This window comes from Microtus oregoni, unplaced genomic scaffold (genome assembly GCF_018167655.1).
Source record: "Microtus oregoni isolate MIOR12 unplaced genomic scaffold, Mior012 000025F_ref0000491, whole genome shotgun sequence".
Taxonomy (NCBI): domain Eukaryota; kingdom Metazoa; phylum Chordata; class Mammalia; order Rodentia; family Cricetidae; genus Microtus; species Microtus oregoni.
The window spans coordinates 16,647,988-16,674,010 of NW_024543084.1; the positions used below are offsets into that span (position 1 = coordinate 16,647,988).

Below are 26,023 nucleotides of genomic sequence, written 5' to 3' on the forward strand. Positions count from 1 at the left end.
TCGCAAGATCCAGCTGGAGGGTGAAGCCGCTCACTAGGTGAGGGTGCTTGCTACTAAATGTGATTACAAGTCCAGCTCTCTGAACCTACTGTTAGAAGTAAAGAACCGACTGCCTCGAGCTTTTCTCTGACCCCTCCTGCACGCATGCACATGCGCGTGCGCGCACATACACGCACACTACACACATAAATGTTAATAAACAATTTTAAAGAAAGAATCCGGTAGAAAAGAGCTAGGCGAGTGAGCCAGTGTGAACCAGGGGGATTGTGGCCAATCTCTGGTGACGGGGCTGTCATAGCTTTTCAGTGGAAATGATTCCACTCTAACCTGGACGTTGGAGAAAGCTGAGTTCCCGACTCCCTCGCATCAAACATCCGTGATCAAACCAGCAGAGCCAGCCTCAAGTCTGCTGTCCCACTGAGCCCCCTCGAGGCCAGCCTCCAGCTTGTTGTGATGTGTAACCCGTTTGTCAAATGCTACTGCGTGCTAGGTGCCTGCTATTGCCTGCTATTTGCTAGGAATGATCATTTTTGTTTGCTTGGTTGTTTGTTTTTGCATTAGGGTTCACGTAGCCCAGGCTGGCCTCAAATTTGCTATACAGTTGAGGATGTCACTGAGCTGACCCTCTGTTGCCCTCTCCAAAGTGCTGGAATTATAGGCACATGTCACCACATCCGATTATATGGTGCTAGGCTGCAGACTTAGGACCTCATGCCTGCTAAGCAAACGCTCTACCAAACTCTACGTCCTTAATCCTGGATATAATGTGGGGGTGTGTGTATGTATGTGTATGTGGTGTGTGTGTTTGGTGTGTATGCACCATATGTGTGTGTATGTGGTGTATGTGTGTGTGGTATATGTGTATTGTGTGATGTATGTGTGTGTGGTGTGTGTGTGTGTGGTGTATGTGTGTGATGTGTGTATGTGTGTGTTTGGTGTATGTGTATATGGCGCGGTGTGTGTGATTGGTGTGTGTGTGTGTTTGGTGTATGTGTGTGTTGTGTGGTGTTTGTGTTTGGTATATATGTGTGTGGTACGGTGTGTGTGTGTGGTGTGTGTGGTGTGTGTGTGTGGTGTATGTGTGGTATGTGTGTGGTGTGTATATATGGTGTATGTGTGTGTGTGGTGTGTGTGGTGAGTGTGTTTGGTGTATATGTGTGTGGTGTGTGTGTACTTGGTGTATGTGAGTTTTGTGTATGTATGGTGTGTGTGTATGTGGTGTATGTGTGTGTATGTGGTGTATGTGTGTGGTGTGTGTGGTGTGTGTATGATGTATGTGTGTGGTGTGTATATATGATGTATGTGTGTGTGTGGTGTGTGTGGTGAGTGTGTTTGGTGTATATGTGTGTGATGTGTGTGTACTTGGTGTATGTGTGTGTTGTATGTGATGTATGTGTGGGTATGTGTGGTGTATGTGTGTGGTGTGTGTGATGTGTGTATGTGTGTGTGGTGTGTGTGGTATGTGTGTTTCTTTGGTGTATGTGTGTGTTGTGTATGTATGGTGTGTGTGTGTGTGTGTGTGTGTGTGTGGTGTGGTGTGTGGTGTGGTGTAGTGTGTGTATCTTCTCAAGGGCTCACCATGGTCTATTACTATTCTCATTTTAGGAAGAGGAAACTGAGTCTGGCCTTGAGAACTAAAACCATGAACTAAACCCAAAGGTCACACCAGAATCTTAGAGACTTCAGAAAGGAATTCAGGTGTCGCTGACCTCCCTGGGAGGCAGCCACAGCTACCTGACATAGACTAGGACCACAGGAGCAATTAGGAGCCCGGGGTAAATGTGTGCAGCCTGCCCCTAAAACTGTTGATTTGCCTAGCATTTGTGCAGTGATAAGACGGTACCCAGACCACCAATATCGGGGGGGCCCTGCCTGCCACAAGGACTGTGGGCTTTGATAACCCCAAGGTGCAGATAGCACCAAATACATTTTATGTGGCTTTCATAAACATTGTAATTGTTTTTCAAGTTTGGTAATGATATGAAAAAATAAGAAGCTTTCCGAAAGTTCATTCTGTTTGTTCTGAGGTTTCGGGGTGATTGGGGTCCCCTGACAGCAGAGCCAGGCAGAGGAAGGCCCCAGTCAAATAGCCAGGTTTCTGGGCCACAGATGTGTAGACAGCTCCAGCCAGGACCCAGGAGGCTGGTGTACAGGGCACAGGGCAGGATACTCCAGCGGCTAAAGGCTTAGGCAGGGTTTCCTGGAGGAAGCACCAGCACAGAGCAGCTAAGAACCCCAGGTGTGGCACAGTGGGCACAGCAAGGGAGAGAGAGAGCGGGTGCAGAGAGAGGGAGCCACGCGCTCAGGATGTGCAGGTAACAGAAGGACCTTGCAGTTCACCCAGGAACAGAGCTAGGGAGACAGGGAAAATGTGTCACCTTTTAGGAGTTTGGTTTTTATCTGTGAACGATGACATTCATTGAAGGATTTTTAGGGTTGTAGGGGTGTACCCCAGTAACTCATGGCATAGTTCAGGGATTCGAGAGTTTGTGGCTACAGAATCTCCCTGTAGCCCTCTGCCCCTTCCAGAGCACTCGGTCCATAGATCACGTGTCTTCTGACCTGCCAGACCAGGCTGCCAGCTCCAGGGCTCCAGAGGATTTGTATTTGAAGGGTGGTGGAGCAAGGCAGGGTGCAGGAGAACCAGGGTCCAGCCCTGGGTCTACCTTTGGCCTAAGATGCAGAAGAAGCACCCCTCATATTTTCTTGGGTTCAGAGGCTTGTCCAATAATTATGAAGCTATAGAATCTGGTTCCAGGTTTGGCCTATTCCAAAATTAATTGCTATGCTGCATAAATGATGCATGTTTGTGTGGTGAACGCATTCGTGTGTGACCATGTTACAGAGTTTAGGAGCACAGCTTCTCATTGGGTATTGTAGCACATGACTGAAATCTCAATTACTCAGGAAGCTGAGGCAGGAGGATGGCTTGAAAAACTGCAAGTTTCAGGTCATCCTGGGCAACATAGTGAGAATTTGTTCAAAAACAAAACAAAACAAACAAACAAAAAAACCAAGAAGAAAGAATACAGATTCTAGAGCCAGTCAGTCCTCTCTTGGACTTTGGCTAACTTCATGGCCACATTGCTTTGTTTGCAACCTGTCTGAACCCTTTTCTTCCCATGGGAAACATGGAGACGATGATAATCGTTCCTACCTCACAGGTTACTGTGAGACTCCAGTGGATAATGCAGGCAAAACACAGAGCTCAGAACCTGCCCTGAATGAAAGCTCTGGTTGGCGTTATTATTATTACTCTTTTCTGGGCTCCATTTCTCACCCGCAAGTACCTGGGCATGACCCAGTTCCCAACATCTTCCAAGCAGATCACTCTTTGAACCTTACATGCGACTGAACCCTCTGGAGAAGGGGTGGAGCCCGCAGATCCCCTTCCAAGCAGGCTAACTGAGGTCGAGCCTCACGGAGTTCCTGGCCTTCTTGTCTCAAAGGGTAGTGTCTATCTGTGACCTTGTCTTGGTGCTGTGACCACCGACAAGCCTGTGACTTGCCCGGGACTTACTTTCCTCCTTGATAGTCTCCAAGAACGAGGTCCAGGCAACAATCCCTCGTCACCTACTCTAGTCTGCCCAGTGCTTGCTATGTGCCCAGCCTGTGGTCAAGGATACAGAGAGAGAATAAAGCTGAGCCACTCACCGGCCAAAATTCCTGTAATTGAGTGATGGAATTAGCAACGTTGTGCGGAGAATGGGAAGCTGTGGGGACAGGAAGACAGTCACTGATTGTGGGAAGAAAGGGACTGGAGGGCTACACATGGAGCTCAGTTGTTATTTTGCTTGTCTACCCTACAGACACACACACATAATTCAAAACAATTGTTTTAAAGTTCAAGGTCATTCTGGTCTATATAGTACGTTTGAAGCCAGCCTGGGCTACTTGAAGACATTGTTTAAAAAAAAAATAAGAAAGAAAGAAAGGAAGAAAGAAAAAGGAATAGAGAAAAGATAGATCTATGTGTAGCTACAAAACAGAGCCAAGGGCACCAGAAAGAGAGCGTGACACATGCAAAGGCCTAAAGGCCACAGGCATGAGCTGACAGGCCCAGTGGGGGTGGGACTGACTCTACTGAACTTTGGCCTCCTTTGTCAGTTCCTGGCACAAAGAGGTGGCTTTCCCGTTCATCCCCACATGGCCTCAGAACCCTCAGGTTTCCTGTGCGTGGGTGGCAGATGAGCGGTGGCAGCCAAGAACCTCAGGGAAGTGGCAGTTGGGGTGTGTGTCTCCCTCTGTCTCTCTGTCTCTCTCTGTCTCCCTCTGTCTCTCTGTCTCTCTGTCTCTGTCTCTCTCTCTCGTGTGTGTGTGTGTGTGTGTGTGTGTGTGTGTGTGTGTGTGTGTGTTGAGGAAGTCTGTAGACAAACCTGGGGTTACTGAGCAGGGTCCCCAAAGGACAGCCTGGAGCCTGGATTCCAGGAGACAGGAACAGGCCTAGTGTCCCAGCGATTCCCAGCAGGCTGACTACACCGCTCTGCTGTTCAGACCTGGGCAGCCAAGAGTGGTTGGCTACTGACCCACTCCTGGGCAAATTCAGGGAGCTCCTTCCTAAAGACTGGAGCCAAGACTGGAGCTCCTTCCTAAAGACTGGACTGGGTGATAGTGGCGCACTCCTTTAACCCAGCACTCAGGGGGGCAGAGGCAGGTGGATCTCTGTGAGTTCCAGGACAGCCAGGGCTGTTACAGAGAAACCCTGTCTTGAAAAACAAAGAAAGACTGGAGTCAGCCAGGCTCTGACTTCTGCCTAGGCAGAAAGAGTAGGCAGAGCGGCTGAGGCAGAGAGGGCAGGACCCTCCAACAGTCTTCTTCAGATTGTCACGAGAGAATGTGAGGGGCTACAGAAGGCAGGGTGGTGGCCCGCAATGAGCAGCCTTGTTCTCATCCCTTCTCCGCGATGGGAAACCTGCAGCACTGAAGGAGTATACCTGGAGTTCCTCTCTTACACCCAGGACCCCTGAGTTTCCTATACAGATGTCCCCAAGCCTGTTCTGAAGGCTGCAGGGGAGTGACTTGTTATACCTGGCCTGATGTGAGTTCTTTTGTACCTGAAGAGCGGCAGAGTGGGCTCTGGGGGAGACACAAGACAGAGTTGGGGCTTCCGGGCTGGTCACATGAGCACCCTTGCCTGCTATCAGAGCAGGATAGAGGTTCAGGGACTCAAGCTGCCTTTGTGTCCTTGTCCTGGGCCTCGCAGATGATGAGCAGGTTAGGGACAATCAGAGCTACATAGTGAGCCCCTGTCTTGAAAAATCAAAACCCACCAACAATAAACTATAGTGTCCCTTTCTACCTCTTTAACAGGTTTGGTTTGAGGTGTGCTTTGTCTGCTGTTGGGACTGGCTTCTGTTTGCTTGTCTGTTTTCTGTGCTTTGATGTGAAGGTTTTGAGCATCTTTGCTGGCTAAGTGTGTTTCTTGGAGACAGCGTATAGCAAGTTCTTGGTTTTTATATACCCCTTAGTTTGTGTTATTGAATTTAAGGTAGTTCCTGTGCCTTCTGAGCACTGGGATTACAGGCATGAACCTAGTTCAAGTACAACTTCTTTAAAAATATTTTCAGAGCCTGGAATGACGGTGCACATCTTTCATTCCAGCACTCAGAGGCAGAGGCAGACAGATCTCTGTGAGTTCAAGGCCAGCCTGGTCTGCAGAACTAGTTCCAGAACCGCCAGAGCTACACAAGAGAAACCCTGTCTCAAAAAAAAAAAAAATAACAAAAAAACAAAACAATACAAAATTTCAAATGGGACATGGTGGTACATGCTTTCAGCCCCAGCACTTGGGAGGCAGAAGCAGGCAGATCTCTGTGAATTTGAGGCCAGCCTGGTCTACAGAATGGGTTACAGGCCAGCCAGAGCCACACAGAGAGACCCTGTCTCAAATCAAAACAAAAGGCTGACACCTGGCGGTGGTGGCGCACGCCTTTAATCCCAGCACTCAGAAGGCAGAGGCAGTTGGATCTCTGTGAGTTCAAGGCCAACCTGGTCTACAGAGCTAGTGCCAGGACAGGCTCCAAAGTTACACAGAGAAACCCTGTCTAGAAGAAAAAAAAAAAAAGGCTGGACAAGGTTTGATTCCAGTACAGTCAGAGGCAGGTGGATCTTTGAGTTCAAGGCTAACCTGGCCAGTCAGTCAAGATTACATAGAGAGATACCAGAATCAGAATAGGGCTGGAGAGCTGGCTCAGCCATGAAGAGATGAAGAGTACTTCTGCACTCATAGAGGATGCCAGTTTGGTTCCCAGCGTCCATGTTTGGTGTCTCACAGCAACATATGACTCCAGCTCCAGGGGATCTGACCCGCCTCTTCTGGCACACACACACACACACACACACACACACACTGATTGAAAATACTTCCTTCAGGAGGCAGGCATGATAGCACATACCCATGACCCCAGGACTCAAAGGCTGAGGCTAGAGGTTATTTAGTTCGAGGCCAGAGCTACACAATAAAATCCTGTCTCAAAACAATAATGATTTGGGCCAAGTATAGCACCACATTCCTGTTTCCCAGTTCCTCGGAAAGCTGAGGCAGGAGAATCACTTGAGTGCAGGGCAATCACTTGAGTGCAGGGAAAGGCCCCATCTGGGATCATAGAAACTACCAATGGATCCGGGCACTACACAGCTTGCTGTGAGGCCAGATCACACTGTATTCTTACAAGTACGTGAGGGGTACATGGTCCAGCTCATTGTCCAGACCGGGAAACTGGGGTCCGAGGAGGAGGAGTGACGGTCTGGAGCCACCAAACTCACGTCTGAAGTCAGGTTTGTCTGGCTCTGATCTCTTTCCCTGCCAGTCTTCCTGTGTGTGCTGGCTGAGTCTGCTGAGACAGGCCCAGGGCCTCCTCTGGGCTGGCCCTCAGAGGGTGAGGGCTGCAGGCAGACCCAAGGCTCCACTCCTAGAAGAATTGCTGGAAACGGCTTTCTATAAGTAGCTACTAGCACTCAGGGCCTCTTCACCAAAATCCCCCTTTCCCGACACCAACCACTGGGCTAACAATGGCATCTAAGGGACAGCTGGTACAAAAATAGCCACTGGTCTCCCACCCGCCCACTCAGGGAGAGAATGGGGCAGGCCCATGCTGGCAGGCCTGGGGGCAAGGAGCTGGCACATATGTCATCCTGGCTGGGCCTCAAGATGCCCAGGAACCCATCCTGGACATGGGCAGCCCAAGCTGTGAGTTGGCAGGCTCCTTTCTTTACCTCTCAGGGGATGAGACAGGGAAACCAGCATGCGTGCAAATGGCCGCCATGGTGAGTCAGGGTGGAGGGGAAGGGACGTGTTTACTGTGGAAACCCTGGCTGAGTTTTTCTGGTAACTGGGAGTCATCAGCTAGGTCTGGGAGCACAGAGCCCTTGGGAGCCCTGCTTTTCAGCCTTCCCGTATTCTCACAGTACTCACTGTGACCCTGGCTGGTGACTGCCCTGCTTTGGGTCTTGGTTTCTCCACCCCACCCCCATAGGGAAGGTTCTGGTGACAGCAGAGTGGAAGGTTTGCTTTACGAATTCTAGAAGAGTTGCTGAGACTTGTCCCAAACATCCCAGAGTCCCAGCCTCTTGACCCCTGGTCCCCCACAGATGACCGTGCTCTGACCCCTGCTTCCTTTTCTTCACTTCCTCTCTCCAGAGCCCCTCCTCATCTTGGCTTCTAGCCCTTTCCTGCTCCCATTTCACAGATGAGGAAAGCGAGATTCTGAGGGATAGGAGCTATCATCAAGCAGCTGCAGGTTTGATGCTCCTGCTCACAGTTCCAGCTGCTGCAGCCCAGGGGCATCCTCCCAGGGATGTCATAACATCACCTCCTTGTCTGCGCATGTCTCTCAGTATAGTCTGCCAAACTACTGAGCCCATCTCCTTACTATATGTATATCTTGAAGTCTCCCCTCCTGAGGAGCATGGCTGGAGCTGGTGGCGGTCTGGGCTAGAGGGAGACAGAAGAGGATACATAACTCTTGGGCTGCTGCTGGGTGGTCAAGGGCCGTGGGCTCCACTCGAGCATAGGCTGATGTGCCCTAGGCTATCGATTCCACAGTCTGGCTGAGTGACTTCCATTCCAGAGCTCTGTTTCCACATCCGTCAGCGGCGAGAATCCCTGTGCCCGCTTTGGTCAGCACAGAGTGTGGCATGAACTCAGTTGAGCCGTGGCACAATACCGGCACGCGGTTACTTACTGAGATGAAATCCACCAATTGGAAGTGTGTAGTCTGCTCAATGGCAAGCTTCAGGTTCAGTGAGAGACCCTGTCTCAAAAGAAAACGTAGACACCTAAGTGTGTAACCACCCGGCGCTGTTTGAGCTAACGGCACACAGCAATCAGAGCGATGAGGCCAGGCTCAACACCAGCGTGGCTCGTGTACGTTCCCTCAGTAAACGTCATTCGTTCTTTTCACTTATGTATATATGGGAGGCCGAGGCAGGGAGAGCTCCGTGAGCTTAACCCAGCCTAGTCTACTGTCCATACCAGCTAGAGCTACATAGTGAGACCCTGTCTCAAAAGGGGGGCGGGCGTGTGTCATGTGTATTTCTGTATGTGGATATGTGCACCCCAGTGCAGGTGCCTGTGGAGGCCCGAGGTGTCAGATTCCCTAGAGCTGGGTGGAGTCACAGTCAGTTGTAAACTGCCTGATGTGGGTACTGGGAACCAAACTCGGGTTCTCAGGAAAAGCCATGAAAACTCTTAATTGCTGAGCTGAGACATCTCTCCAGCCCCTCTAGCATTTGATTCTAGTGTTTAAAACGCAATGTGTGGATGGATGGATAGGTAGATGATAGATAGATAGTAGATAGATAGATAGATAGTAGATAGATGATAGATAGTAGAGATGGATAGATAGATAGATGATAGATAGATAGATGACAGATAGATAGATAGATAGATGATAGATAGATGACAGATAGATAGATAAGTAGGTAGATAGATAGATAGATAGATAGATAGATAGATAGATAGATAGAGTGTCCCTGGCTGTCTTGGAACTCACTCTGTAGACCAGGCTAGCCTTGAACTAACAGAGACCTGCCTGGAGTGCTGGGATCAAAGGTGTGTGCCACTACACCCAGCTTGCCAGCTTGAAATGCATAATATTTTTTAAGGTTAGTAAAGCAAGCCCAGCAGTGGTGGCATACACCTTTAATCCCAGCACTGGGAGGCAGAGACAGGCAGATCTCTGTGAGTTCAAGGCCAGTTTGGTCTACAGAGCAGAGTGAGTTCCAGGACAGCTAGGGCTACACAGGGCCTGTCTCAAAAAACCAAAAATAAAACCAAAAACAAGAAAAAAAATTAGTAAAACAAAATACTGATAGAGTCAAGATTTAAACTCATTAGTAAGTATTAATACTGGCTTGGGTACAGCTAAGGGTTAGAATGTTTACCAAGCATGCATAAGACTGGGTTTGCTTTAATATTGCAGATTATTATTTATTATTATTAATATGTCCACACATTTGAAATGTATCTTTTTATTCTACTATAAACTACCATGAGAATACTTATTTAAGAATAGTAACATAAGTCAGGCGGTGGTGGTACACCCCTTTAATCCCAGCACTGGGGAGGCAGAGGAAGGCGGATCTCTGTGCGTTCCAGGCCAGCCAGGTCTACAGAATGAGTTCCAGGACTGGCTCCAAAAACTACACAGAAAAACCTGTCTCGAAAACAAACAAACAACAACAAAAGAGAAAGAGAGAGAGTGGAAAATGCCAGAGAAGTAGACCCCAAACTGAACTCTGGCCTTCTTTCCATCCATGTGCACACGCAGGCAAGTGAGTCCATGCACACACACACCCCACATGCTTCTAAGAACTAAAATAATGGGGCTAGAGATATGGCTGGGTAGTTAAGAGCACTAACTGCTCTTCCAGAGGACCCGGGTTCAATTCCCAGGTCATGACAACCTTTAACTCCAGTTCCAAGGGATCTGATGCCCTCTTCTGGACTCCACAGGCAGTGCATGCACATGGTCCATACAGGCCAAACACGTAAAATAATAATGATTTTTGAAAAGAATTCAAATAAGAATAATAACCTTATTTGAATTATTAATTCAATAATATTAGCTAACATGACAAAAGCCACCGTCATACACTGAAAACAAAGTGATATTATTTGCTCTTTTTCTCTTGTTGTTTTAAAGAGTTAGGTTGAGCACAGTGTGATTAACAAGGTCATTTACGGAGTAGCGGAAATATTTCTGAGCAGATTTTTCCAGGGACTGAAAAGCTTGTCTCTGGCTTTGTGACATCAGTCGGGAAACAACAGGAGGCGATTAGCAGCCAGACCCTAAAACTTTCCACTGATATCTCTGGTAAACCAGTGCTCTCCTTTCTGATGGGGGAGACCTTGGAACCAGCGTCTGGCTGCTCGCTGCTGGCTGGAACTGACAGAGACTGTGTCTGGAGAGATTTCCATTGTCTTTGTTCTCAGAGACGCCCGCCGTGCAACTTCTGAGGCCCTGAGGAGGGGGGGGAACGGGGGGGGGGCCCTCCTCCCTTGTTCCTCTCCTCAATGCCACCCCATCCCAGGGGCTCAGAAAATACTCTGGATTAGTTTTGATCTGGCCATCTTTTCTTCCTTTTTACTCTTCTTGACAGAGAGGTGTGACATTCCCAGCCTTCCATGTAATCATGGGCAGGTGACCTCACCTCTCTTGTGACTTAGTTTCCTGATTTGTGAGAATTTGAACGGTCTCTACCTCTTAGGTTGTTTACTTGGGCTCGTGTATAAACTTGGCTGGAACCAGGCCTGTGCGTGTGACCTGCCATTGAGTCTCATGGCCAACTCTAGGGACAAGTGGGAATGCCTCAATGTGAGCTAGCATTGGAGTGGCCTCGCAGGGACAATAGAGAAGGAGTGAGCACGCTAGAGGAGTCCCTGCTCCCATGCGTAGAATATTATTTAGATACTTATAGGCCTGGTTTACACCAGGTGCTCAGTAGAAACCATCCTCAGTGGATGTGGATGCGACAGCACGTGCCTGAAATCCCAGCACTTGAGGAACTGAGGTAGGTGGGAATAATAAAAGTTCAAGACCAGCCTGGACACAGAGAAAGTACTTGTCAGAAGGAGGCGGAGGAGGGAAGAGAAGACAGGTCTTGCAGTTCTGACTGTTGGATGAAGTTAAGACTCATATTAATTAGTTTTCCCTCCTCTTTGGTTGGTTGGGACCAACCTCATCCATTCACTCTGTATGCCTTCTTTCTGTGTTAACTTTTATTCTTTTTTTTTTAAAAAAAGATGTATTTATTTATTGTGTATACAGTATTCTCAGTGCTCTGCCTGCAGGCCAGAAGAGGGCACCGGATCTCATTACAGATGGTTGTGAGCCACCATGTGGTTGCTGGGAATTGAACTCAGGACCTTTGGAAGAGCAGGCAGTGCTCTTAACCACTGAGCCATCTCTCAAGCCCAACTTTTATTCTTTAATTTGTACTCATTCACTTATCACGTCTGTGCGCTTGTACGAGCTTGCGCCGCTGCATCAGTGCAGTGGGTGGCTGGCAGGAGTCTACCCTTCCACCGTGTGGGTTCTGGGCATTGAACTCAGGTTGTTGGGCTTGGGGGCAGTGTTCACAGAACCATCTCGCCAGTCCCTCGTATGTTTTCTAGGTGTGTGAATGGTCAGGTTTACACAGGTAACCGCCGAGTCAAGCCAAGCAGGGCCCATGGAATGACTGTCAACCACACATGAAGCATCCCTGTCCCACCCCCTGCCAATCTGACCGAGATATCTGTGTCCCTGACTCTTCCCCAGATGTCAGAGGTGGAGCTGACTCTTGAGGCATCCAAGCAAAATGGCACTGGCACCCGAGAGGTGCTCCTGGTCCTTGTTTCCAACGATAGAGTCAACGTGAAATTCCAGGCCCCGGAAATCCCACTGCAACTGGCCTACGTAAGTGTGTGACCCTAACCACAGCCCAGCTGTGGGAGGTCCCTGCCTGCCTATGCCGCTCTGCGCTCGAGTCAGCATCTGATGTTCAGGAGGCCATGATTCAAAATGGCCATGCCTCGAGTTCCACAGCCAGGGATGGATAGGACCCAGAACAAGAGTCTGCACCAGGAGGTAGATGAATGTAGCAACGTACCAGGGCACCATAAAGGAAGGGTAGGGGGTAGGCACAGGATAGATGGTATCCCAGAGAGAGTAAGGTGGGCAGTAGAGGTGAGGACCCTCTCAGAGATGGGCACATAGACCAGCATGGTGGAAGAACCATGGACCCCCCCCAAGTCCAACCACAAAGGCCCAGCTTCCCTTCCCAGAATGCCCTTTCCCTTATCAAGTCAATCACTGAATGACACTTGAAACATGAACTCGCTGGCTGCAGGGTTGCTGCAATGGCCCCTTCGAGCTAGGTTGCATCTTTTTACTTGAACACTCGCACGAGAGCCTTGACCTCTGTGTGCAGATCATACACCCACAGGCCAGGAACCTGCCTTGTGTCGGGCCGTGAGCCAGGAGACTGACAAAGGCCACCTTCTGCAGCCACTGCTGGAACACTGTTTTTACAGGCAGTGAGCTCCATTATACCTCCTCTGGCTGTCGGGCAGTCCTCCTAAATACCTAGCCTGAAGCCCTTCTGCTGCTGTTACTTCAACTCAAAGGAACTTGGAGTCAATGGCTCTGCTTCCTCTAACTCCTTCCCTCCTCTGTCTCACCTCCTCCAGGAAATCTGTTTCCTTTCCTAGCCCACCAGAGCCCAGGGGAGTCTAAAGAGGCCATGTGGTCTTCGATTCACCCAGATCCCCTGTCCCCAGGCAGCCCGAGGACTGGTCTTGGTTTGGGGTTCTTTTTAAGCTTTATTTTATTTTATGTGTCTGGGTGTTTTGTGTGCATGTGTGCCTTGTGCCTGCGGAGGCCAGGAAGAGTGTTAGGTTCCCAAGGACTAAATTATAGATGGTTGTGAGCTACCATGTGGTGCTGGGAACTGAACCTGGGTCTTGTTGAAGAGCAGTCGAGGCTCTTCAACTCTCAACCGTATCTCCAGATCCTCCCCTTTGTTGCTGCTGCTGCTACTGCTATTTATTAGGTAAGGTTCTCTGCCTTCGATTCCTTCAAACAATGATGTCCATCTAGTTCCCGAGTGGTGAGGTTCCCAGGGCAGGTACCACCTCACCAGTCTTTCAACCATTTAGGACTTCGCATGCCTCTCTCCTTTCCCCCTTCCATTCCCTCCTTCTCCACGCAACGGGAGCACCTACCATGTGTGCAGATGGGCACCGAGATTTCCTTCACACACCCTCAGAGCGGGGAGGGTTATAGACGGCAGCTACACGATGCCGTTATGTTTGCCTCATGGTGAGGGGACAGCTGGGACAGATGAGCAAGCAGATGCGTGCCTCTGGGTAGCATTCATGTGCAGAAGGGAGGTGGGACAGATATGGCTACTCAGGAAGAGGTACCTGGGGGCCTCGGGGCTAACTGGTGAACTCTGAGCCTTGTCGTTCTTGGTTCTGACCTCTTTTCTGGCTGTTGCCTGAGCTGACGCCCTAGGCTGGTTCCTGACCCGCAGAGTCAGGTGTGACTCAGCATTCTGTGTCTTCACAGAGCCCCAACCTGACCACCTTCTCCAAGGAGCCAGAAGTCAGCACCACAGCCTTGTCATCTGTTATGTCTAAGAAGCAGATCCTTGAGTGGGTAGCCAAAAAGAGCGCCATCACCTCCATAGCGACTCTGGATAACCCCAAAAGTATCGTCCTCCAGCTGGGCCAAGGTCAGCCTCTTTAGTGCCTCGGGGTTCAATTGCAGAGGAAGCAGAGCTAGCTACCAGCCCACAGTGGCACGTGATTTGCCCAGAGTCTCACACGGCTGAATGGTACCCTTTGCAGCTAGTGACTGCTTCTTTATCAAGTATCAGATGAGAAATGCCGGATTTTCTTCTTGACCCTGAAAATCCCAGCCCAAGGGGCTAGAGATGTAGCTCCTGGTAGGTAGAGTGCATAGCATTAAGCCCTGGATTCCATCTCCAACGATCCATGGACTGAACATGGTGGCACAGACCTGTAATCCCAGCACTCAGGTGGAGATGGAAGAGTAAGGAATTCAAGACCATCCTCTGCAGCATAGCAAGTTCAAGGCTAACCTGGGCAACCTGAGACCATGTCTTTAAATGGGGAGGGCTCAATGTATGATTGCCACACAAGCGTGAGCACCCAAACTGGGACCCCTATGCTCCAAATGAAAAGCTGTCGTGGTAAAATACACTTGTAATCCCAAAACTGGGCAGAGATAGGAGGGTCCCTAGCCAGCCAGTCCAGCTGAACTGGTGAACCCCAGGGTCAGTAAGACACTGTGTCTCAAAAGAATAATACGGAGAACAATTAAGGAAGTCACCTGACATGATGTGCCGGGTGGGGATGAGGGGCCCTACATCCTTGACATGTGCTGTGGGCTCACTCCTTACATTAACCCCATGTTAACACACGGGAAACAAAGGCGTGTGAACCCGGCAGGTAAACACTCCATATTTTCCCCACCTGTGAGGCTCTGTCCAAATGTTCCCACATTGCCTTTGGCTAAAGGTGGGGTAGGGCTCTCTGACATGCTTGTCTCTACAGTCCCAAAGGCACTACCCTACTGCTTGCCAGAAGCCAATCAGGACATGGGCCTCACACTCAAATGGCAACCTCAAGCCCCAACCCAAGTCCAAGGCTGCCCCTTGGAAGGTGTGACTGGCCACAAGGAGGCATATATCCTCAGGATTCTGCCAGGCGCTGGGACCAGGTAAGGGTGCCAGCCTTCTGGGGTAGGGCTCTCCCCAGTCAATCAGATCTAACCCTCCTTGAAGAGCAGAGTTCCTTTTCTATGGCTGTGGTAAAACACCATGATCAAGGCAATGTGTAGAGTTTATTTGGGTTTATGGTTCCAGAGGGTCAGAGTTCATGAAAGCAGAATGGGGGTCGCAGGCAGCTGAGAGCTCGTATCTTGACCCACAGTAGGAGGCAGAGAGCACACAAAGCCTGCCCCAGTGTCCTACATTCTCCAACAAAGCCTCCTCTTTGGCCTTCCCAAACAGCATCCCAAGTTTTCAAATGCCCGAGACTTATACGTGACATCTCATTTAAAGGGACACACCAGGTCTGTCCCCAAACTCACGCTTACACTCTATCCGCACTGATCCGGTTCTCTACTTGCTGCAGGCCCCAGACAGTGGACGTAAATGTGGAACTGAGTTGTGAATCTGGGGATCCCGACGCCATTCTTATCCTGCAGGGTCCTCCACATGTGTCCTGGCTCATCGATGCCAATCACAACATGCAGTTCTTGGTGAGCTTTGAACCCCACCCTGGCCCCAAGTTGAGACTGTACACCATGGTCATTCCATCTCAGCCTCCACTTCCTTCCTTCTTTCTTCTTCTTCTTCTTCTTCTTCTTCTTCTTCTTCTTCTTCTTCTTCTTCTTTTTCTCTCCCTTCTCCTTCCTCCTCCTCCTCCTCCTCCTCTTCTTCTTCTTCTCTCTCTCTCTCTTCGGTTTTTCGAGACAGGGTTTCTGTGTTGTCCTGGCTGCCCTGGAACTCTCTCTGTAGACCAGGTTAGCCTCAAACTCAGAGATCCGCCTGCGTCTGCCTCCCTGAGAGCTGGGATTAAAGGCGTGCGCCACCATCACCGGTTCATCCCAACTTTCTACCTCTGTCTAATACCTGTTTTCCTTCTCTGGTTAATTTAGAGGCGACTTCCTCCAGGAATCTTTTCATTGATGAGCCAGAGAGTCCTTTAACCTAGACTGCTGGGTCAAGGAAGGGCCCTGGAGAGACAAACTCTGAGCTGGGTTAGAGAACAAAGAGAAGAAAGGGCCCGAGGGGTCAGGCACAGGGAAGGGAAGGCAGTGCCACAGTTGATGCCCCTGCTTCCTTCTCTGCCCTCAGACCACAGGTGAATACTCCATCAAGATCTTTCCAGAAAAGAAAATCAAAGGCTTCGATCTCCCAGATACACCCCAAGGCCTGATCGGGGAGGCCCGCAAGCTCAACGCCAGCACCATAGCCTCCTTTGTGGAACTCCCTCTGGCCAATGAGGTCTGGCTGAGGGCCTCCAGCTGTGGTGAGCCCAACCTCGCAGCCCTATCCTCTCTGTCTCCCCTCAGATTGCTTGCCACACTCTTCTTTAAGCTCGGGCGGCTTCTCTGTGCTCACTGGCCTTATCTGCCATCCAGCGCTCGCTTGGTGACTGTCCACTCTGCCCACCTCTGGTCCCACAGATGTCAGACCGCAGTCCTCCCCTGCACCAGCTCTGACCACACCTCCCAAGGAGAGGTGCAACCCTGAGCTACTCCTGTCCCTGCTCAAGCTAAGTTGTGACGATGACTTAATGACTCTGGAACTCAGTAAAGAACTCGTGCAGGTAAGTGAATCCTGCCCCTCCTTCTGGGAGCGACGTGGACAGCTAGGCCTAACCCAGGCAGTGGGGCAAGTCTCGGGTTCCTCGTTTGTGAAATGTGGTTTTAGCCTAGCACAGACCCATGCATGTGCATTCCCAGAACCCAGGAGGCTGAGGCAGGAGGATGGTGAATTTCAGGCTAGACATAGAAGGTCCATATAGGAAAATGGGAGGGGGGGTTTCAAGGTCATCCTCAGCTACATAGCGAGTTTGAGGATAGTCTAGGCTACATGAGCTCCAATCTCAAAATACCAGTAATGATAAGCTAATGTTAGGTAGTCATTATTAATGTCAATGCCGGCTGAGCTGGGTGGTCACAGGAGTTTGTACTGTGTGATCTTTGCCTGATTGATAAATACAGAAAACAATGCATGGGACTGGAGAGGTGTTTGGTGGCAGTGTCTGTTGTGCAAGCATGAGGACCTGGGCTTGGATCCCCAGCACCCATGGGAAACAACCCTTAGCACTGAGGGCCCTGGAGGCTCTCTGATGAGCCAGGCTAGCCAATTAGTGAGGTCCTGGGTCACTAAGAGACCCTCCCTGTCTTGCTAGGTATAGTAGCCCACGCTTTTAATCTCAGCTCTTGGGAGGCAGAGGCAGGCGGATCTCTGTGAGTTCAAGGCCAGCCTGCTCTACAAGAGTGAGTTCCAGGCCACTTAGGGCTATGCAGTGAGACCCTATTGATGGGGGGTGGGGGGAGCATGGAGGTGTGTACCTGTCTCAAAAAATAAGATGGATGAATCCAATGAGAAATCCCAGTGGATAAAATACTTGTCACATAAACTGCTAACCTGAGTTCAGTCCCCCGGAACCCACATAAAGGTGGAGAGGACCAACTCCACCTGGTGCTCTCAGACCTCCACATATGCACCCCACCCATGTCACAAACTTAACAGTAATTTAAATTTAAAAATAAAGTGACATGCAAGAGTGGAAGGTGCCTAAGGCCTGATTTCAGACTCTGGCCTCCACACACAATGCACCCATGTGTAGGTTTACATACAATGGGTGGACCATACACTCACATACACACACACACACACAGAATATAGATACATGCATAAAATTTAAATGCATACTTTTTAGAATATAACAACAAGAACAGGGAATATATATATATATATATATATATATATAGAGAGAGAGAGAGAGAGAGAACGAGAGAGCTGCTACGACTTTTAGTATGTATTCCTGATTGGACTGGAACCCAGGCTGGCCTCATATTCACAGATATATGCCTGTCTACTGGGTGTGGGATTCAAGGTGTGCACAACCACTCCTGGCACAGAATAGAGAAAATCTTCATTTTCCCTTCTGATGACAACAGTTACCAACATTGTGTTGTCTTCCTTCCTTCCCTTTCCTTCTTTCCTTCCTTTTTCTTTCTTTTCTTTGGTGTTTGTTGTTGTTTTCCTGGATGGGGTCTCCTATAGCCCAGGCTAGCCTTGAGCTCACCACCTAATTGAGGATGACCTTGGACTTCTGATCCTGTCTTCACCTTGTACTGTGGGTTGCTTGGAAGCCTCTTCTCTGTTTCTTGCACAGGATAACTGCCGAAGACCAGCTTCGACACAACTCGTATGCTTCAGGGCAGGAGAGTGAGGATTAGAATTATTAAACAAAAGGAACAGAAATAAGAGCAGAAACAGAACAGCATTGGGAGGGAAATTCAGTGACTGTTGAATCCTCCTCGTTTATTTTCCACACACTAATAGATTTCACTCCAAAAGGGGAGGAGGGAGGCAACAGACTTCATAACACGATATAAGGAACAGACTTGAATTCTCCAACCTTTGGTCCACCTCTGTACCCAGAATCCCAATTGACCACACCCTAGGTCAGACTCTTGTTTGCAGGCACTTCTGTTGTCAACAGCTTTGAGAGAGCAAAAATAAACTCACACTCCCTGACCTTCAGTCCGGGTGAACAGTCTTGCAGCTGTGTAACCACACTGTGCCCCCTACCCTATGCTTCTGATCTTTGTACAGCGCGGAAAGCTGTCCTTAATGTCACAATATCAGCTACTCTCCCCGGGGACTCGGCAGTAGGCTGCACCCAGTTCCGCACTGATGTAAACACGCTCAAGGTGTCCCATTGAGTCAAGCTCTGTGCGGATCATCTCTGGGTAGTCTTTCAGGGATTGTGGTTTGGAGCCTGGTGTTTTTCATGCCAATCCGGAACAGGATTTAATCTTCAGATCTCTTTACGAGAGAGCTTGTCCACGTCTTTCTACTTCCACACTGAAAGAAAGCCCTCTGCTAGTGTGGGAGGGGAGCGTGCGAGTTCGGTCATTGCTTTGATTAAGATTCTTTCTTAGCATCAAGCCAAGGCCTAGCTCTTTGTGAATATTAAGAACTCAGCTGGCCGGGCGGTGGTGGCGCACGCCTTTAATCCCAGCATTCGGGAGGCAGAGGCAGGCGGATCTCTGTGAGTTCGAGGCCAGCCTGGTCTACAAGAGCTAGTTCCAGGACAGGAACCAAAAGCTACGGAGAAACCCTGTCTCAAAAAATCAAAAATAAATAAATAAATAAATAAAATGACTCAGCTGTTTCTGGGGCTTGGTGTGTCTCTTAATTTTAGTATGATTTTTGAATTTTTTTTTAGATTTATTTGTTATATATGCAGCATGTTTGCTTGCAGGCCAGAAGAGGGCGCCAGATCTCATTACAGCTGGTTGTGACCCACCATGTGGTTGCTGGGAATTGAACTCAGGATCTCTGGAAAAGAAGTCAGTGCTCTTAACCTCTGAGCCATCTCTCCAGCCCTGATTTTTTAAATTTTATCTTCATTTTTATGCCAAGTGGTGGTGCATGACTTTAATCCCAGCACTTGGGAGACAGACCAAACAAAAACATATCGTGTGTACATTTTCCCTTTGGTTTGGTTCTCTGCATTTTAACTTGTTTCTTCTCCCCTACCCTCTTTCCATTCGGTGCTCTACTGCTGAGCTGTGTCCCCAGCCTCACTACAATGGGTTTAATGTGCTTTGTTTTGGGAGTCAGTGTCTGGCTTTGTATCCATGCTGGTGTGGAACTTGCTATGTGGACCAGACTAGCCTTGAACTCAACAGAGATCTGTCTGCCCCAGTCTTCTAAGAATTAAGATTAAAGACTCATAGGGTTGAGGATTTAGCTTAGGGGAAGAGTGCTTACCTAGCAAGCACAAGGTCCTTGGTTGGTCCTCAGCTCCCGGGGTTGGGGTAGAATGGATAACAAAAAAGACACTCCCCCACTCAAAAAAAAACCCAAGTAATGGGCACACACAATCTTTGTTGAGCAGGGTGGCACAGGTCCTTAATCCCAGCACTTGAGAGGCAGAGGCAGTTGAATCTTTGTGAGTTTGAGGTCAGTCTGGACTACAGAGCAAGTTTAAAGACAGCCAAGGATACACAGAGAAACTCTTTCTCAAAAAAAAAAAACCAAAACAACAATAACAAAAAGATTAAAAACATGCACCATTATGCCCCAGCATCTTTTAATTTTTTTAAACAAATTTTTGGAGAATTAAAAAAAAATGTATATGGGTGTTTTGCCTACATAGAAATTTGTGCACCACATGTGTGCAGTGCCTGTGGAGACCAGGAGAGGGCACTAGATCCCCTGGAATGAGAGTAACAGATGGATATGCACTGCCATGTGCATGCCAGGCAGTGAACCCAGGTTCTGTGTAAGGGTAGCCAGTGCTCTTAATCACTGAGCATTTCTCCAACTCCACTCCCTTCTTTCAACTTTTGAACATAAAAAAAAAAAGTTTAAATTAAGATGGAGCTGGAGAGATGGCTCAGAAGTTAAAAGCATTTGCTGTTCTTTCAAAAAACCTGGGTTTGATCCCCAGCACCACACGATGGCTTACAACTATCTGTGATTCCAGTTCCACAGGGTTTGACTGCTGGGCCTCTGAATGAACTACATAGATGTGGTGTACAGACATACATTCAGGCAAAATACTGCATGCGCGCATGCACACACACACACACACACACACACACACACACACTCACGAGTGCACACGCCATGGGTTCAATTCTCGAACAACAGAAAAAGCAAAGAGGACTCCTAGTTGCCTATTCTCCAGTGAGTCATTTTTTCCCTTGCCTTTCTTAAGTCTCTCTCAGAACTTTGATAAATCATCCAATGTCCCCTCAGAGAGTTTAAATAAGGATTTGTTTTTCTTCTTTTTTTGAAATTTATTTAGTTTTATTTTATTTTTGGTTTTTTAAGACAGACAGGGTTTTCTGTAGCTTTGGAGCCTGTCCTGGAACTAGCTCTTGTAGACCAGATTGGCCTCGAACTCACAAAGATCTGCCTGCCTCTGCCTGCCGAGTGCTGGGATTAAAGGTGTGCGCCACCACCGCCCAGCTTTATTTAGTTTTATTTTATGTGCATTGGTGTTTTGCTTGCATATATGTCTGTGTGAGGGCGTCAGATCTTGGAGTTCTAGACAGTTTTGAGCTGCCATGTGGTTTCTGGGAAATGAACCCAGGTCCTTTGGAAGAGCAGTCAATGCTCTTAACTGCTGAGCCATCTCTCCAGCCCATATTTTACTTCTTTTTAACGTATGTGTAGGGTGGGTATCTGCAGGGGATATGGAAGTAATCGTTCATCAGAGCTGGAGTTACAGGCAGTTGTGAGCATTCTGACATGGGTTGGGTGCTGGGAACTGAACTTGGGTCTTTTGCAAGAACCCAGTGCTCTTAACCACTGAGCTATTTCTCCAGCCTCGGTTGGCAGTTCTTCTAGTGTTTTGGTAGTGACAGCAAGGCCCGAGGAAGTGCAGGGCCTCCTAATGGCACCCACCCGTCTCCCCTGAGCAGACTCTGAAGTGCACCATCACAGGCCTGACTTTCTGGGACCGCAGCTGCCAGGCTGAAGAAAGCGACAGCCACTTTGTCCTACGTAGCACCTACTCCAGCTGTGGCATGAGAGTGACAGAGTATGAGATCAGCAACGAGGTACGGCCTGGGCCAGGAAGGTGTTGGGACCGGCCTTGTCAGGTGTCTTACTGATCCTCAGGGCTGAGGGATGTTTGGGGGAGCGGAGAAGAGTGTTCAGTAGAAGTCAAAGTGTGGATCTTGCTTTGTTTGGCCTTCTGACTTGCAAGACGGGTTTGGGAGGTGGGACATCCTCTGGGGCCTGTTTGGCTCTGACCAGCTTCTTGCCTCTGTCTTTGCAGGTGATCATCAGTTTGCTGTCAGGCTTCCCACCCCTTCGGGTAAGATGGACAGCCCTACCATGCTCTCCAACTGGTTCAGGGAGTACTGTTGGGGCTGGGGCCTTGTTCTGGTCTAGCAGGGAGCTGGCCTCAGGAAACTTGGGTCTGGATCCTAACAAGCCCTGTGTTTCCAGTATTCTTCAGTCTTCCCTTCTGTACTATGGCCGTAGTGCTGCAGAAGGTCACACTTTCCATTTCTGAAATCCAGCAAGTAGTGGCTGTGTGGCCTTGGAAAAGTCATTTAACCCTCCTTAGGCTCAAAGGTTATTAGCTGTTAACTTTGGCATGAGAAAACTCACCCCATAGGGGTCTCAGGAGCAGTTATTGAGATACGTGGATTTTTTTCCATTAGCCCAGTGCCAAGTGAGTTCTTGATAAACATGAATTTATTTACAAGGTGAGGATGGGGTCAGGGAGTTCCTGCTGCCACCCTTCCAAACTGTCCTCCTCACGCCTCTCACAGAAAAAGGTGCAATGTGTCAGTGTCAACATGGACCGCTTCTCTATCCAGCTGGGCTTCTACCTCAACCCGCACTTCCTTCAGGAATCCAGCACCATCAAGCTGGGCCAACAAGGCTTCGTGCAGGTATGGGGCACCCCACTTGACTCCTCAAGTCTGGGTTCCTTTGTTCCCAACACTGTTAGAGGAAAGATGGAATTTCATCTTCCAGAGGAAGGTGAGGGTCAGCCTAGGTGTGTGGAAGAGATAGATCGAAAAGGAATTGCAGGCCAGGTAATGGTGGCGCACACCTTTAATCCAGCACTCAGGAGGCAGAGGCAGGCCGATCTCTTTGAGTTTGAGGCCAGCCTGGGCTACAGAGCAATTTCAGGACAGGTTCCAAATGCAAATAGGAATGTCACACTGTCCTTCCTGTTTGCTCTGTCAGTGAAGGGTGAAGGATTTCTGCATATACTGCGTCCCCCTTCCCTCTCTGTGCAGGTGAGCATGTCCCCATCCACCTCTGAGGTCACAGTCCAGCTAGACAGCTGCCATCTGGATTTGGGACCTGAAAGGGACATGGTGGAACTCATCCAGAGCCGAGAAGCCAAGGGCAGCTGTGTGAGCTTGCTGTCTCCAAGCCCTTACGGTGACCCACGCTTCAGTTTCCTCTTCCATGTCTACATGGTGCCCACACCCACGGTTGGCACCCTCAGCTGCAAAGTAGCCCTGAAGCCCAACACCTCGTCGAAGGTGAGTGGAGTTCGCCCAGGTCTAGTTTCAAGGTGGCTTCTGGGTCTGGGGTTTGCAGATAAAGAGGTGACGGGTGCAGTGAGATCTAGACAGCTGGTGGCCAGCAGTGCAAGAGCCAGGCATGGGGCTGGACGGCCTAGCTATTGGGAGCAGTCACTGCTACCTTATGGATAAATCTGTGGCATTAGAATATATGTACAGCTGCAACTACAGCTGTCCATCCATCCGTTTATTCTTGGCATATTTAACCATCCTGTCATTCATCCACCCACCCATCAGGAGTTTGAGCATTCATCCATACGCCCACCCATGTACCCAACCATCCACTCACCCATGCAAACAACCCACACTTCCACTCACCCACCTATCCATCCATCAGCCCACCTACCCATCCTTTCCCCAATCTACCTACCTATCCATGTACCCTACCCAACCACGCATCTATCTACCTATCCATCCCTTTACCCACCCATCCCTCCACCCGCGTATCCACCTACCTTCCATTCCCTCTACTCATCCACCCACCCTATACATCCACCATTCTCAGTACTTCCCACCAAGACACTCACTTCCAGCATCCTGCCTACCCAAGCGGTGATCGCCTGTGAGCAATCTCAATGAACCAGATCGCTTCGTAAAAGAACACCGGCAAAGCCTGCCATTCCGCTTTGCATGTGCAGTGACTCTCTGTTCTCAGGCCCTCAGTCCTGACAGTCACAAGAACACTCCAGGTGTCTGCACAGAGATTTCCAGGCCTCAAAACCTCCTGAAACTGGGGCCACCAGAGGGCCACACCTTCCAAGCCCTGAGCCTCCAGCCTCTAAAACAGGCGTCTGGGATGGCCTGGCTCGTGGCTCGTGGCTTGCACAGGGTAACAGATATGGGGATCCCACTAAAGACACGAGCATCAGAGGCCTTCCAGGAATGCCGGAGACGGTTCACAGCAGGCACAGACTCTCTCTCACACAGCTCACGCCTCCCGAGGACTTGCCCACAGCTAGGTGGGCATAGGACTCAGCCAGGGCTTGGAACGGTGGCAGGCCAGAGCTGCAGAGACCCACATGCTGCCAGCTGAAGGCTGGACCACTTAGCTATCACTCTCCTCCCCCCTCAGGGAGTCTCCAAGACCATCTCCGTGCGCCTGAACATCGAAAGCCCTGACCTGTCTTGTAAGTCGGGAGTGGTGGACAGTGGGATGGAGCAGACACTGGTGGGAAGCCCTTGTTCTCAGGCCCAGAAGCCAGAGGAACTCACAGCCAGATGCCCCTTACTAGAGGAAGGAGGACTGTTGAGTGCCATGGGCCAGCTCTCTTGTCCTCAGGCCCCTCCCAAGCCTCATATCTGTCCCCTTAGTCCCTGGTACACCTTGCTGAACTTACTTCCTGGATGGAACATGAGGCACCCAAGGTGTGATTTAGGCCTTACATTCCTTGACACCCCAAGGGTGGAGGAGACCCCTTCGGCCTGGCACCCTGTGATCTCTTTGTTCCCCTGAGCCCAGGCACCACCAAGCAAGGCAGTACCTGCTGCTAGGGGCAGATAATGCCGTGTAGGTTAGGATGGCTTGTGCTCACCCCCAGTCAGGATCAAGAAAGAATGCAGGGCTCTTAAGTCCTCTGCATAGACAGGGAGCCAGAGACCAAGGGCTCGGGGCCATGTAGAAGACAGGGCTGTGGAAGTAGTGGGGGCTGCAGTAACCTCTGGTTACTAGTCTCAAACGATGCTCTGGACCATCTGAACCCCGCATAAGGCTCAGAGATGAGTGGGGGCTCACCTAAGGTTACACAGCGTGGCAGAGCAGCCCCTTTCATTCTTTGCACCTATGAGACCATCCATAAAGATGTTTCTCTGCTAGCTGGGTCCTCAGCTTAGTACTGCACTGAGCCCACGTGCTAGATGAACTCAGAGGTCGCTGACTGAACTAAAGTGAGCTAGGCTAGGCCGGGCGGTGGTGGCGCACGCCTTTAATCCCAGCACTCGGGAGGCAGAGGCAGGCGGATCTCTGTGAGTTCGAGACCAGCCTGGTCTACAAGAGCTAGTTCCAGGACAGGCTCCAAAACCACAGAGAAACCCTGTCTCGAAAAAACAAAAAAAAAAAAAAAAAAAGTGAGCTAGGCTAACACGACAGAGTAGGGGCAGGCCCAAGGCCAGAGTACAGCAGCAACACTCACTCCCACTGGCTCTTCTCTCACACAGGCAAAGGCCTCGACCTGTCCTCTGTACTGGGTATCACCTTTGGTGCCTTCCTCATTGGGGCCCTGCTTACAGCTGCACTCTGGTACATCTATTCTCACACACGTGAGTACCCCAATCCCCCACCCCATCCCTACTATGAGCACTCAGGGCCCCTCCACACAGCCCTGGGGCATGCTCAGTGAAGCCTCTGGGGGAGCGGGGAGTCCTAACTGGGACCCTGACCTCCAACCCGCCCACGCCCCTCAGGTGCCCCCAGCAAGCGGGAGCCCGTGGTGGCAGTGGCTGCCCCGGCCTCCTCTGAGAGCAGCAGTACCAACCACAGCATCGGGAGCACCCAGAGCACCCCCTGCTCCACCAGCAGCATGGCATAGTGCCCAGCCTGAAGCCTCGGAACCCCCCCAAGCCAGTCCTCACCCTGCAGTAAAGACTGAGCAGCCGCAAGCTGGGAACCACTGGCCATGAACTTGTCCCAGAAACCAAACACCTCTGCTCAGCCGAGGATGGAGCATGCCCCCTGCACCTCACATCAGAGGCTTGTTGCCAGTGGAGACTCCAGCCTGGAACCCTGCTTCACAGAACTATCCAACCCAGGGGCTCTGGGGTATGACTGCCCAGGACTACAGAGAGACACAGCACTGCCCTGTGCATTGAGTAGAAACTAACGTAGCTGCCTTCAAGCTGGATCCTGTGCTGGTTAACTGGGCAGGGTGGGAGGCAAGAACTCCAGACATGCTAGCCCAGGGCAGCCAGAGCCACCTGCATCTGGCCCTAGTGGTCTCTTCACCTGGACTGGCACAACTTTGGTGGGGAAACAGAAGCTGAGGGTTGCTCAGCTTGGGGAGGGGAACCTCAGAAGATGGCAAGAACAGTGGGGTGGGGGGGCCCAGTTCCTCCCAGAAATGCCAGAGACCTCCTCCCAGCCCATCCATTGGACGGGGGCAGCAGGAGGTGAGTGGCCAGGCTGCTGGTCCTGGGCCAAGCCCTGTATATTCACCAATAAATCAGACATGAAACCAGTGTCCCTTGGGGTCGTCCTGGGAAAA

General features: G+C 50.1%; 1 protein-coding gene across 1 annotated transcript in view; it reads left to right on the forward strand.

Moving 5' to 3' along the window:
- The window catches only part of Eng (endoglin), a 37,599-nt gene extending 11,606 nt beyond the window's left edge, over positions 1-25,993 (forward strand). The window contains exons 3-15 of the mRNA XM_041675166.1: positions 11,763-11,900; positions 13,554-13,719; positions 14,564-14,729; positions 15,146-15,272; positions 15,871-16,045; positions 16,203-16,345; positions 21,195-21,332; positions 21,554-21,592; positions 22,056-22,178; positions 22,533-22,784; positions 23,899-23,953; positions 24,981-25,082; positions 25,227-25,993. Coding sequence (XP_041531100.1) covers positions 11,763-11,900; positions 13,554-13,719; positions 14,564-14,729; positions 15,146-15,272; positions 15,871-16,045; positions 16,203-16,345; positions 21,195-21,332; positions 21,554-21,592; positions 22,056-22,178; positions 22,533-22,784; positions 23,899-23,953; positions 24,981-25,082; positions 25,227-25,351 — 1,749 coding nt within the window. The 3' untranslated portion in view covers positions 25,352-25,993. The remainder of the gene's footprint in view (positions 1-11,762; positions 11,901-13,553; positions 13,720-14,563; positions 14,730-15,145; positions 15,273-15,870; positions 16,046-16,202; positions 16,346-21,194; positions 21,333-21,553; positions 21,593-22,055; positions 22,179-22,532; positions 22,785-23,898; positions 23,954-24,980; positions 25,083-25,226) is intronic.
- Positions 25,994-26,023: the final 30 nt, after the last annotated feature.